This window comes from Sminthopsis crassicaudata, chromosome 1, assembly GCF_048593235.1.
Source record: "Sminthopsis crassicaudata isolate SCR6 chromosome 1, ASM4859323v1, whole genome shotgun sequence".
Classification (NCBI taxonomy): Eukaryota; Metazoa; Chordata; class Mammalia; order Dasyuromorphia; family Dasyuridae; genus Sminthopsis; species Sminthopsis crassicaudata.
In genome coordinates, this window is record NC_133617.1 from 471,113,822 (window position 1) to 471,127,841 (window position 14,020).

Consider the following 14,020-nt stretch of genomic DNA (forward strand, 5'->3'; position numbering starts at 1 on the left):
AAAGAAAACTATAGACCAATTTCCTTAATGAATATTGATGCTAAAATCTTAAATAAGATATTAGCAAATAGACTTCAGAAAATCATCCCCAGGATAATACACTATGACCAAGTGGGATTTATACCAGGAATGCAGGGCTAGTTTAATATAAAACAAGATTAGAAGGGAAGTAACAAATTGGGAAAACATTTTTACAGTTAAAGGTTCTGATAAAGGCCTCATCTCAAAAATATACAGAGAATTGACTTTAATTTATAAGAAATCAAGCCATTCTCCAGTTGATAAATGGTCAAAGGATATGAACAGACAATTTTCAGATGATGAAATTAAAACTATTTCCACTTATATGAAAGAGTGTTCCAAATCACTATTGATCAGAGAAATGCAAATTAAGACAACTCTGAGATATTACACACCTGTCAGATTGGCTAAGATGACAGGAACAAATAACGATGAATGTTGGAGGGGATGTGGAAAAATTGGGACACTGATGCATTGTTGGTGGAGTTGTGAAAGAATCCAACCATTCTGGAGAGCAATCTGGAATTATGCCCAAAAAGTTATCAAAATGTACATACCCTTTGACCCAGCCATACTACTACTGGGCTTATACCCCAAGGAACTACTAAAGAAGGGAAAGGGACCTGTATGTGCCAAAATGTTTGTGGCAGCCCTTTTCATAGTGGCTAGAAGCTGGAAAATGAATGGATGTCCATCAATTGGAGAATGGTTGGGTAAATTATGGTATATGAATGTTATGGAATATTATTGTTCTGTAAGAAATGACCAACAGGAGAAATACAGAGAGGCTTGGAGAGACTTACATCAACTGATGCTGAGTGAAACGAGCAGAACCAGAAGATCATTATACACTTCAACAATGATACTGTATGAGGATGTATTCTGATGGAAGTGGATATCTTCAACATAGAGAAGAGCTAATCCAATTCCAATTGATCAATGATGGACAGAATCAGCTACATCCAGAAAAGGAACACTGGGAAATGAGTGTAAACTGTTATTTTTACCTTCTGAATCAAATTCTTCCTGTGCAACAAGAAATTCGGTTCTACACACATATATTGTATCTAGAATATATTGTAATATATTTAACATGTATAAGACTGCCTGCCATCTGGGGGAGGGGGTTGGGGGAGGAAGGGAAAAAATCTGAACAGAAGTAAGTGCAAGGGATAATGTAAAAAATTACCCATGCATATGTACTGTCAAAACAGTTATAATTATAAAATAAAATAAAAATTTTAAAAAACAAAAACAAACAAAAAATTCAAAGAATAGTAATTTCCTGTTCTACACAATCCCATTAGAGTGGAAATTTTATTTAACACTGACCTGATCAGGGTTTTTGGAGAATGAATGCTAGAATAGCTTTATTGCTATAGATAGCTCATTGCTGTAGCCCAATTTCACAGATATTGTTTATTCTGTGTTCTATTAAGAGTTATCCCTTTACGCTTATGAGATATTTTTTGCCTTTACAATAAAATTTATTCTTCTTAAGCATAATTATTCCTCAAAGAGAGAGAGTTCATCTTACATGATTCATATTGGTTGACAATTGTGATTTCCCCATTCTAGGTAACATAGAAGAGTTCCTCTTAAATGGTAGACTATGCACTGACCGATGCATCGTTGCAATTGAGATTGATTCCAGAAAAGATAAGACATTGGTCACTGCCCTTTTCAACAACCAGGCATACCATTCACCTGCAGCAGCCTTGGCATTGGTGGACAACATCCTACTCATGTCACGTGTTGGTACTCGTGCTTCCATTCAAGTCTCCAATAAGCCTCAGCCTCGAAGTGCTATCAAAGCTGCAAGAGAAACATACCAAAAGTACGTAATACTTTGGCTTATGGTTTTCAAACCCTAACATTTTGTACACTTAAATAATCATACTGTGGAAAATAGCTTCTGATAGGAATCAGTCTTTTCTGCCACAAGTCTGCTGGGGCACACTGATAAGTCTTCATGTCCATCTCCCACAGGGGCAGTCGTGGACATGAAATTGCCTTCAGCTTGTTCTTTGGTATGGCCGCCTTGGCCAGTAGCTTTTGTCTCCTGACAGTCACCGAGAGAATCATTAAGGCAAAGCACCTCCAATTTGTGAGTGGTGTACGAATTATTAATTTCTGGCTTTCTGCCTTTTTGTGGGACCTCTTCAACTTTATCATTCCTTGCCTTCTGCTGCTGGTGAGTATTGGAAAAATGTGGATATCTCAGAGTCCATTAGTAGAGCTTCTCCTTCAGGCAATACTGCTCTTTTCTTGAATCTAGCTACAAAGACTAAGGCCAATCAGTGGCTCCTGCTGCTGAGAAACCTCTCTCTATATTCTCTCCCTAAACAGAAGAAAAGCTTAGTTCCTGATATACTGGTATCTGCAAAAGTCCAGTCCTAATCCCTTTGTTCACTGTTTATACTAACCACAAAATTGATGCCCTGGACATTGAACACCACCTGGATATAGTGGTGTTCATACACCATTCCTGTTTTAATTCCTATCTTGGCAAAGGAAACAAAACAAAACTGTTTTGTAAGAAAATACTGTCATCTTAGTGCCTTTGTTTTCAAAATAGTTATACATATATCTTTTTTTTAAATATATACCTTTAAAAGTGAAACACTCAGTTTCTATCTCTAGGGTTCTTAACTGATAGTTTCCTTTCTTAACCCATGTTTCCCATCTCTGTATTTGGTCTCTTTGATTTAGGTTGTGTTCAAGTTCTCCGGTGTGAAAGCTTTTGTTGACAACCATCATGCAGCAGATGTTTTATTAATCTTCATGCTATATGGCTGGTCCGTCATCCCCCTCATGTACCTGATGAGCTTCTTATTTACTGGTAGCGCCACTGCCTATGCCAAACTTGTTGTGTTCAACTTCTTTTCAGGCATGATCAGTTTCCTCTTTGTCTACATGGCAGAATCCAATGGTAAGGGCAATAACACTTACTTTTTCTCTCCCTTTAGCTACTTTCTTCCCCATGTAAGTCCCAGTGAAAACAATGAATAAGTGAGGTGAAACATTTTAAAATAAGAAAATTAATTTACAATCATTAAAAAGTTATGACTATCATAAATCTACTAGATTGGGGTAGATTATATCTAACAATCTTCCAAATAGAAAAATTCTCTGATTCCTTTAAGACAGAATAAGATTCTTGGATAGAAAGTCTAAAATAGGATAAATCTAATCAATCCTTAACTTTTGCAGAGGCAACATTCCTAGAAAATGGTACAAAAGTCAAAAATGGGAATATTGATATATTGAAAATATGAGAAATAGGGAGTTAGGTTCCTGTGATCACCAAAAATTATAATCTTTCCCTAGAAGTTGCTGAAAATACATTCTTATGCTTATAATTATTTGTAATAAAACATTAATTCTAATAGTATGCACTTTTCCTCACACACTAACCATGAAATAATCCTTTAAATGCAGCACACACAATTAATCGGTAATATGCAAAAAATTTTACTAGAATTCTTTAACATCTCTTTAAAAATTGATTTCAGACAATATTCAATTCTTGTAACATGAAATCTACACTACCATTAATACTGTACAGCAAGTAAAATTCTCAAAACTAAATTTAAACTGAATCCTACCTGATACTATGTCAGATGCTGGTATGAGGGCATTAAACCATGTGCTAACTTCCAAAAACCAAAAGAGAGATTACTGGGACTTTAGTTGCTGCTATTGGACGACACCAAAAATGGTGAATTCTTGACATCACCTCCAACACTCTGTCCTTCACAGTTGGTGGCTGCCATTAGAGATTGTAAAGGATACACCAGCCTGAAATAATATATCAGCTCCACTAATTTGCATGTATCGCACCTCTCGTTTTTTTTTTTCCTACTGAGCTTAACTACAAATGTTCATGCCAGTGCAAGTGAAATGAGAATAATAATCACACGAATGCTTGAAGTCACAAAAGTTAAGTGTATGAATGTTATATGTTGCTAATAGCAGTGTCAATTATTCACACATTTTGTGGAAGAATAGTATGATTCCTAGTTCATTTCTTGGGGAAATACAGAAAAGTAACATTTTTATTTTACATATAGAATGAGAAAGGGAACAAAATATCTCCACTAATGGGATTTCAATTATTTCTGATAACATTATAGTTCGTCCAATATATTTTAAAGGACATGATATGTGTGACTCAGTGGCCATATCTCTGTCTAAATGCTTCCCTCTTCCCAAATGATAAAGAAATTTCCACTACTAATTTCCCTTTTTTCCTCCAAATAAGAGATTATTTAGACTCTCTAGCTTAAAAGATAATGAACCAAGATGTGCTTCCTTCCATCTCTGCCTGAATGACAGATACAAATACTATTAAGAGTTAAGTTAAAAAAAATCCTAACAAAGTAATGAAATGTAAAAAGTAGAACTAGAAATACCATAAGCATACTCACCACAACTATGTGAAAAAAAATTATTCAAAAATAGTGATTCAAGTGCCTACAGAAGGAGTGCCTGCATAAGGGCTGGGCAAAGATTTTGTACTCCACCCCCATCCATATGTGGCAAGTAAATGGTACAGTGAATAGAATGCCAGATCTGGAGTTAGGATGACTTGAATTCAACTCCAGCTTCAGATGTTTACTAGCTGTGTAATACTGGACAAGTAATTTAACCTGTCTGCCTCAGTTTCTTCAACTTCAAGGGTTGTTGTGAGGCTTAAATGAGAAAATATTTATAAAGTACTGGTATACTGGTAGAAATAGAACAGTGTTCCTGGATTAGGGATTGAGATTATAGTGTTTATCCCCAAAGACTGGATGAGCATTTGTTGGATATGTTATTGAGGAGATTCTTGGTCAGATATGAGTTGGATTGGCCATGATATGGATATGAGGTCTCTTCTACCATGGTGCAGGAGAAGGAGTACTAGTTTTGGAATAAAAAAACATGGGTTCCAATTCCCATTCTGTCATTCATTTGATTTTGGGCAACTCACTTAATTTCTTTTTGACTCAGTATCCTCATCTGCAAAAAAAAAAAAAAAAATGAAGTAAAATAAGAGATTTGAGGACCCTCTGGCTCTTATGGTTTTAGAGGATCTAAGGAGAAGACTATAATTCAATGATCACAAGAAATAAAAGAAATTATTATTTACATTTGCCATTGTTGTTTATTTTTAATATTATAAAATACTAAATTTCTCAAATTTTAAAAATTAATAAAAGCAGCTCCTTTATTAAGGGCATGGATTTAATTATAAGTCATTTTCAATTTATCATATCTAGAACCTGAGGAGTCAAATCTATATAGAATCACACTCAGCACTTCAGTATTCTAATTTCTAATTTAAAGGTTAATTCTATTTAAAAACAACAACAACAACAAAATTTTGACTATCCAATCCATGCCCTTAAAAATAACCTCCCAAATTATTTTCGTCTCCCTCTAGACTTTTTCCAAAATTTCTATAGGAGGTAAACACAGAGTATAGACACATATTGGCAGCTGTGTGAAAGATGAATTAGAGAAAGGAGAAATTGAAGGCAGAGAGATCATTTAGAATATTGCAGTAATCCAAGAAAAGGGCAATGAGTGTTTGAGCTACAATGGTAGCTTTGTGAGTAGAGGGTCAATTTGAAAAAGGTAGAGATGAAAAAAATATTTTCAACTATGAAGGATGAGAGTGAAGAATCAGAGATGATAACCAAGATGTGAACTTGGATGATCTGAAGGATAATGGTGCCCTTGAACAAAACAGAAAAGTTTGAAAGAAGGATGGGTTTTGGAGAAAAGATATTAAATTTAAATTTGCATATATTGAGTTCCCCCAAGATATACAATTTGAACTAAGCCTAAGCTTAGGAGAGAAACTAGAACTGAATATAGATAGAAATTGAGATAGATATCAAGGGAGGGGAAAAGAAAGAGACAGACAGAAACAGATAGTAGATCTAGATAAATGTAAGCATGTAGATAAATATGGATATATATGTATGTCTATGTATTTATCTAACTATCTTCTCAAAGCTACTATCACAAAAATGTGTAGATCAGTCCCTCTTGGTAATGTCTGTTTCAGAGCAATATTCTTTAAGTTTGAACATAAAAAACTATAGTTCAAAAGTCCCATCCAGTGCTTTTACTTTTAAGTAATTCATATAATTAGCTCAAAACAAAGATTTTTACTGAAATAACATTGCATGAAGAGCAATAACAAAATTTCTCCCTTTACAACTATATACTGTATCAGTGGATAAAATGAGCACAAATGAAGAGTATAATAGCAGAGAGCATAGTTAGAGAATACATAGTCTAGGCAGTTTTTATCTCTGATGGATGATGATCTGCTGGACACAGGAGGAAAAGAGACCAGGGGCCAGGTCAGGCATCTTCCATCTGCACTGGAATTCTGTTTCAGCTGCCACCTCATAGCCACTCTTTTCACAGAAGAACACTTCAAACCACACCGATACTTTGCAACTCCTGCTGATATGGTGTGTTCTCTGAGGAAAAGCATCTACCATCTGTCCCAAAGCAATCACTTCCGTCTATCTATATTATCACAAGACATCTTCTCTTTCTGTGAGACCAATCTCCTAAGTGGAATGTGGGAAACCTCAAAAGAAGAGCCTCCCTCTTTTTGACCTTAGACTTAACCATTTCTTTCTCCATCTGTCCTTCCAGAATAGCAACTTTTATTCAATGAGAAACATCCTTACACTTGGTCATTATCCTTCATATTTCAATGGTTCTTAACTCCTACAAGTCATCATCCAAACCCTATTCCTTACTTTCTAACACCCGATTCCTCATTCCCATCCCCTTCAAACTCCCACCCCAAAGTTTAATCCTAACTCCCACTATGTCCCCTGGAATGCCTGTTCCATAAGGCAGCAAACTTCCTTTTATCTGAAATGTATTCTGCTCCTGTTGCTTCTGTCTACTTTTACTGAAATTTGGTTCTCCCTGATGATACCACTTCCCTGGCCATCTTTCTAGTTCTGGCTCCTCTTTCTTTTCTTTTCTTTTTTTTAAATAGTTTTTATTTACCAGATATATGCATGGGTAATTTTACAACATTGACAATTACCAAACCTTTTGTTCCAATTTTTCCCCTACTCCCCCACCCACCCAGATGGCAGGTCGACCAATACATGTTCAATATGCTAAAGTATAAATTAAATACAATATATGTATACATGACCAAACAGTTGTTTTGCTGAACAAAAAGAATCGGACTTTGAAATAGTGTACATTTAGCCTATGAAGGAAATCCAAAGTGCAGGTGGACAAAATTAGAGGGATTGGGAATTCTATGTAGTGGTTCATAATCATCTCCTAGAGTTCTTTGGGTGTAGCTGGTTTAGTTCATTACTGCTCTTTTGGAACTAATTTGTTTCATCTTATTGTTGAAGAGAGCCACATCCATCAGAATTGATCTTCATATAGTATTATTGTTGAAGTATATAATGATCTCCTGGTCCTGCTCATTTCACTTAGCATCAGTTCATGTAAGTCTCTCCAGGCCTTTCTGAAATTACCCTGTTGGTCATTTCTTACACAACAGTAATATTCCATAATATTCATATACCACGATTTATTCAACCAATCTCCAATTGATGGGCATTCACATAGTTTCCAGTTTCTGGCCACAGAGAGGGCTGCCACAAACATTCTTACACATACAGGTCCTTTTCCCTTCTTTAAGATCTCTTTGGGATACAAACCCAGCAGCAACACTGCTGGGTCAAAGGGTATGCACAGTTTGATAACTTTTTGAGCATAGTTCCAAATTGCTCTCCAGAATGGCTGTATGTATTCACAATTCCACCAACAATATATCAGTGTCCCTGTTTTCCCACATCCCCTCCAACATTCTGCATTATCTTTCCCTGTCATTCTAGCCAATCTGACACGTGTGTAATGGTATCTCAGAGTTGCCTTAATTTGCATTTCTCTGATTGATAATGATTTGGAGCATCTTTTCATGCAACTAGGAATAGTTTAAATTTCTTTATCTGAGAATTGTCTTTGACCATTTATCAATTGGAGATTGGCTTGATCAGAAAGGAATCTTAAAGGGACCTCAACCCACATCATTTTCCCCCTTCAAACAGTTAAAATTTAAATTCATTAAAAAAAAAAGTTTTGGGGCAGTGTCCCTCATTTGAGGCAAGGTTGAAGATTTTCTCCAAGGATCTTCAGAGTAGCAGGGTCCTTCTTCTATTGATCAGAGCAAGGAAGCTGGGATATATCTTGATCCCCATTGCCATTTACAGTTTTTCCTCAACCTCCATGATTCTGTAATCTGTCTAAATCATGTTACAGAGCCATGCTATTCTTTCTTATCAACCAATCAAAATCTGGTAGTTGTCTGTGGACTCTCCTTTTTCCTTCCCTTAAAAAATCCTCACTCTTCAGCCATACCATAGCCTCCCATTCCTTGACCCTTCAATTCTCTTTCAGGCCATCTAACCCTGCACTGACCACTCCTCACCTCTACATTATTCTATTGAATTCCTAGGCCCTTTATGATATTGCTGATTATTCTCAGCCTTGGATCAGCTCCTTCAATTCATTGCCTTCATACTTATACATGTGCTAATGAACAAAGGTGGAGAAAAACCATTCTAATTAGGTTCACAAATTTGTGTTACATGATCTCAACTGTCTTAACTGCTAATTTCCTTATCAATTCACTATCCCATTCTCCACAGCAGCTCTTCCAAACTTTTTCATCCCTTCTCAAACCTCCTACTTTCTCAGCTGAGAACCTTTCTTGATATTTTATAAACCAAATTGAAGCCATTTACCATGAATTCCATCTTCTCTCCTCTTCCTTATCTTCTGCCACTTATTCTCCTCCTTTATCCCTGTCTCATCTGATGAAGTGACCTTAAGTTTTATTAAGGCTAACCTCTCTACTTGCTCAAATGATCCTATTCTAGCATGTTTTCTTCAATAGATTGCCCCCCATTGTCATCCCTATCCTATTACTTTTTTTTTAGTTCATGTATTTTTAATACACATTGTTTTATAAATTATGTTGGAGAGAAAAATCAGAGCAAAAGGGAAAAATCATGTGAGAGATTAAAAAAGAAAAGAACAAAGTGAACAGCATGTGTTAATTTACATTCAATCTCTTTAGTTCTTTCTCTGTTGCAGATAGCATTTTTCGTCCATATCTTTTGGGATTTGTTTGGATCGCCAAGTTACTAAGAACCAAGCCTTTCATAGTTTATCACTGCACATTCTTGCCATTATTGTATACCTTTCTCAAGCATCAGTTCATGTAAATCTTTCCAAGTCTTTTTGTAATCAGCTTGTTCATCATTTTACCCCAACACTTTCAATATCTCCTTGTGTACTGGTTCATTAGCTACTACCCATAAACATGCCCCAGTCTCTGCTGTCTTGATTGAAAAACAAACAAACAAAACAAAACAAAAAACAAAAAACACTTGATCTTTCCATCCCTGCTGTTATCAAATATTTCTTCTGCTCTTTGTAGCTAATCTTTTCAAAAAAGACCATCTACAATAGATGCATCTATTTTCTTTCCTCTCTTCTGTTCCCCCTCTCACTCTCTTAACCTTTTTTAATCTAGCTTTCAGTCTCATCTTTCCACTGAAACTTCTCTCTCCAAAATTATTAATGATCTCTTGGTTCCAAATCCAATAGTTTTCTCTATGCTCACTCCCTTTGACTTCTGTGCAGCCTTTGGCACTGCTGATCACTCTTTCTTCCTTGATACTCATGTCTCTTTAGATTCTCCTCTGTATCTAGTCACTCTGCTCATTATAAGTGGTCCCCAAGGTTCTGTTCAGGGCCCTTTTCTTTTCCCCTTCTACACTATGCTTGATGATCTCATCAGCTTCAATGTATTTCTTTGCCATATATGCTGATGGTTCTTAAATCTGCCTAACCTGCTCCAGTGTCTGTGTTAAACCCCAGTCTCACCTCTCCAACTGCCTTTCAGACATTTTATACTGGATGTCCATCTAGTAGATATCTTAAATTCAGCATGTCCAAAACATTATTTCTCCCCTAAGCCATTTCCCACTCTTACCTTCCCTGTTCTGTAGAGGACAACACTATCCTCCCATCCCCTGGATTCATTCTGGACAACTTACTATTCCCCCATATTCAAGCTGTTGCCAAAGCCTGTCAGCATCTCTCAAATACATCACACTGCCAAGAATCTAGAAGAGGCCCTCAGCCCCTCATATCTCAACTGTTACAACAGCCTGCTGGTGGGTCTATCTACCTCGGCTCTCTCCCCACTCTAGTCTGTCCTCTGTTCCATCATTAAAGTTACTTTCCTAAAATGCAGGTTTGGTCATGACAATAAACTTGTAACTTCCTTTGCTTTCAAAAACGAATAGTGATTTCACATCCAAAACTCCTTATACTATTGCCCCTCTTACCTTTCCAGCTTTCTGAAGACTCTTCCAATTCTAAAATTCTGTTTCTCTTTTTCCCCAATTACCCACCCACCCCACATGCCTAAAACATGGCCAGCTTCATGTTTTCTTTTCCTAGATATACTAAGCTTGCTGTTACTTGCTTCACAATTATCTTTTATCATGGTGCTGCAAACACCATGCAAAGCACAAAATTTTGAGATGTCAACCTCAAAAGAGTTTTCTTCTAAATCTAGATTTTTATATCTCCACATAGTAGACATTCACTTCACTGCTCTTACTCTTGCAGTTTAGTAAGGGACCTAAAAATAGTTACTAAAAGTAACTACAGTATAAGACTGAATAAATCAGAGAGATTGGCAGTATTATTGGAATTCAACAGAAGCAGAAATTATACCTGAGAGATTCAAGAAAAGCAAAATATTGCATTTGAACTGGACTTTAAAGAGTGGGTAGGAACCAAAGCTAGAAGAAAAGGCATTCCAGAAATAGCTGTGAGCAAGGAGAGCAAAAATGTCTGAAATCCATTCCAGGAATGGAAAATGGTCCTATTTGGTTAATATATTAGGGTGAACAAAGAATTGTAATATAATTTTAAAAATTGAGGTTCAAATCAAGCCACTGAGAAAAAAAAGTGCTCTTAGGTGAAGAAAAAAAGAGTTTTCAATTGTATTGTGTTATATCTTTTTAATTTAATTTTTAATCTGTGGAATAAAACATTTCTATAACAGTACAATAAAAAATGATTGTACATGAAACTGCGAATCTACTATGCGCAATTTGCTGTTCCTTTCAAATATACAACAAAATTGTCATGTAAATTTTTTTCTTTTTTTTCTTCACTACCCCATTCCAACTATCATTAGATACAAATAGTGTGTGTGTGTGTGTGTGTGTGTGTGTGTGTGTGTGTGTGTGTGTGTTATAATTTATATATATAGTCTTATTTATAATAAGACAAACTAGTTTATTTGCTCAAAGTTGTAATTAAAATAGTATCGCTATTACTGTATTTAGTGTTCTGGTTCTGTTAATTTTACTCTTCATTACTTCATGCAAGTCTTTCTGTGTGTTTTTTAAATCATTTAGGTCCTCATTTCTTATAGCACAATAGTATTCCATCACAATCACATATTGTGTTATATTAATACATATTAATTTATAAGCCAAAAAAGAGCCAATTAAGACAGAATTGGCATATCTCCTTATACCTATATGTATACATATGTATATATAAAATCACTGAAGTTAGTAGACGTGAGAATAAACAAAAATGCTCTTATCCTTTAAGAGGTTGGCAGTCCTTTTCTTAAGACTACATTCCCTCTGAACTGAGTGTGGACCACAACATAGCATTCTCGCTCTCTTCTGTTATTGTTTGCTTGCATTTTATTTTCTTTTTCAGTTTTTTTCTTCCTTCTTGATCTGATTTTTCTTGTGCAGGAAGATAACTGTAAAAATATTATACATATATTGAATTTAACATATTTAACATGTATTGGACTACCTTCCAGCTAGGGGACAGTATGGGGGGAAGGAGGGGAAAATTTGGAACAAAAGATTTTGCAAGGGTCAATGCTGAAAAATTACCCATGCATATTTTTTGTAAATAAAAAGCTTTAAATAAAAAAAAAATCTTTAAAAAAAACCCTGCATTCCCTCTAGAAAATGTGCTTCCTTTCCTGACTCGAGTCAAAATGAAAACTAGATAATTGGTTTAGGTGGGCTTTCTCATCACAGATAAATATTCACCATAAGCAAAGGCAAATAGACTATGCCACGATAGATATATATCTATAGAAGTAGCTCTCAGGAAAACAATATATTGCTAAGTTTTATTTTTCAAGTATCACATGTAGTTTAGGAATTCCATAAGCCTAATGTGGGTGTCTTGGGGAGTCATGTTTCTTGAAATATATAACTTGTAACTTTTCTATCACAGTGGTGGTAATGGCAAATTCCTCCATTAAAACCTTGGATAATTTATTTCTGGTATTTCCCAATCACAACCTGGGGCAGTCTATCAGTGGATTTTATGAAAACTATAAAGCCCAGAAATACTGTACTTCTGTTGCTTCTAAAGATTGTGACGAGAAAGGTGAGTATCTAGGCTCAAGTAACAGTTCCTTCTCTCCAGCCTTCCATGTTTAGAAACTGAAGGAGAAGAGATGATGTGTTATTAAGACCGTTGTCAGTACAAAAGTTTCCTCAGAATGGGGACTCTCTGTGAAGACCTCAAAGAAGACATAAAGGCAAAATGCTTTAGGGAAGTTAGCAGTAGTTTGATCTATAGAGAGTTAGTTACATTAAATCCTTTCTGGACACTCTGAACAGGAATGAGGTTATGGCACTAGGTGTCTTAACTTCTGACAGAAAACAAGCAGTCAATTCTGTATCAAAAGGAGAAGGTACTTTATAGCCTCTCTAATCCATTAAAAATATTCACGACTGTGATGCACAAGCTGAATATTTTAGAATAGAAAAAGAATAAGAATAATGGGCCATTAAGCTAGCCTAGTTCATGTTCTTTCTGATTAATGAAAGCTCCAACTTTAAAGTTTCTGTTAGTGACATTGACAAAATGATAGTTGGTCTACTTTTTAAAAAAAATTAGATCTACAGTTTGAAGTGACTGAAACCCTAAAACAGAACAATTTAAAGTAGTCTGAAATAAATTGGACTAATTCTAAAATTTCTATAATGTTGGAGAAAGGAATAAAAATTTCTTCATTTCAGAGAAACCCTGGTAAAAATCTTTAATTCATAGACATTGAGATTTGTCTATGAAAATTGTAAACCTCAACAGGGTGGCCTCTTGATTTTTTTTTATTAAAGCTGTGGAATCATTTATATATTCAAGTAACTGTTTCATGGAAAGGGGAGAGAGAGTAGGGTGAGAGGACATAGACTTAATGAACTATGTGTATGCCCAGCTGTCCATAACCTAAAATATTTCCTTGTATATCTCCTATTCATTCATTGAAAATTATTATTATGACAGTTCATGAGTGGCAACAAAATAGGTAAACCAGAATAGTCATCACTAATCCAATTACGTAAGGACAACTTAGAAGTAACATAGTATAGTGGATAGGATGATAGATTTGGAGTCCAGAAGACCTGATTTCAAATTCCTCTTCAGAAATTTAATAGTTGTGTCTCTTCTAGCAAGTCATTTAACATCTCAGTTTCCTCATCTATAAAATGACTTTTAAGATCTGTTCTATCTCTAAATCTATGATTCTGTAATTCTGTGATACATATCAAAGGTAAAGGAGTCAGTCTGTATTAGGGACAAGTACATAAATACCATAAATCCAAGTCAAAGACTAATTGATTAGTGAAAGAAAAGGGAAACAAGCAGGCAGAATGGTTCTAAGTAATAGGCAGGTAATGAATTAAGTATGCACTTATGAAGTACCTACAGTGTTCCAGATATTGTGATAGATGCTGGAGATATAGCTTATATACTAATACATATACTATGTGTTAAATACTATATAAAATATAATATAGGTTAATTTTGAGAGAAAATGGCACTAGGAACTAGTAAATCAAGAAAGACTTTATGTAAAATTAAGAGTTTGAGCTAAGTG

At 35.3% G+C, this 14,020-nt stretch overlaps 1 protein-coding gene across 4 annotated transcripts in view; it reads left to right on the forward strand.

The window, feature by feature from the left end:
* The window catches only part of LOC141550393 (phospholipid-transporting ATPase ABCA3-like), a 187,647-nt gene that overhangs the window by 151,664 nt on the left and 21,963 nt on the right, over nucleotides 1-14,020 (forward strand). For all 4 annotated transcript variants that reach the window (XM_074280994.1, XM_074280997.1, XM_074280995.1 and 1 more), the window contains 4 exons: nucleotides 1,600-1,858; nucleotides 2,011-2,215; nucleotides 2,734-2,953; nucleotides 12,367-12,522. In XM_074280994.1, coding sequence (XP_074137095.1) covers nucleotides 1,600-1,858; nucleotides 2,011-2,215; nucleotides 2,734-2,953; nucleotides 12,367-12,522 — 840 coding nt within the window. The remainder of the gene's footprint in view (nucleotides 1-1,599; nucleotides 1,859-2,010; nucleotides 2,216-2,733; nucleotides 2,954-12,366; nucleotides 12,523-14,020) is intronic.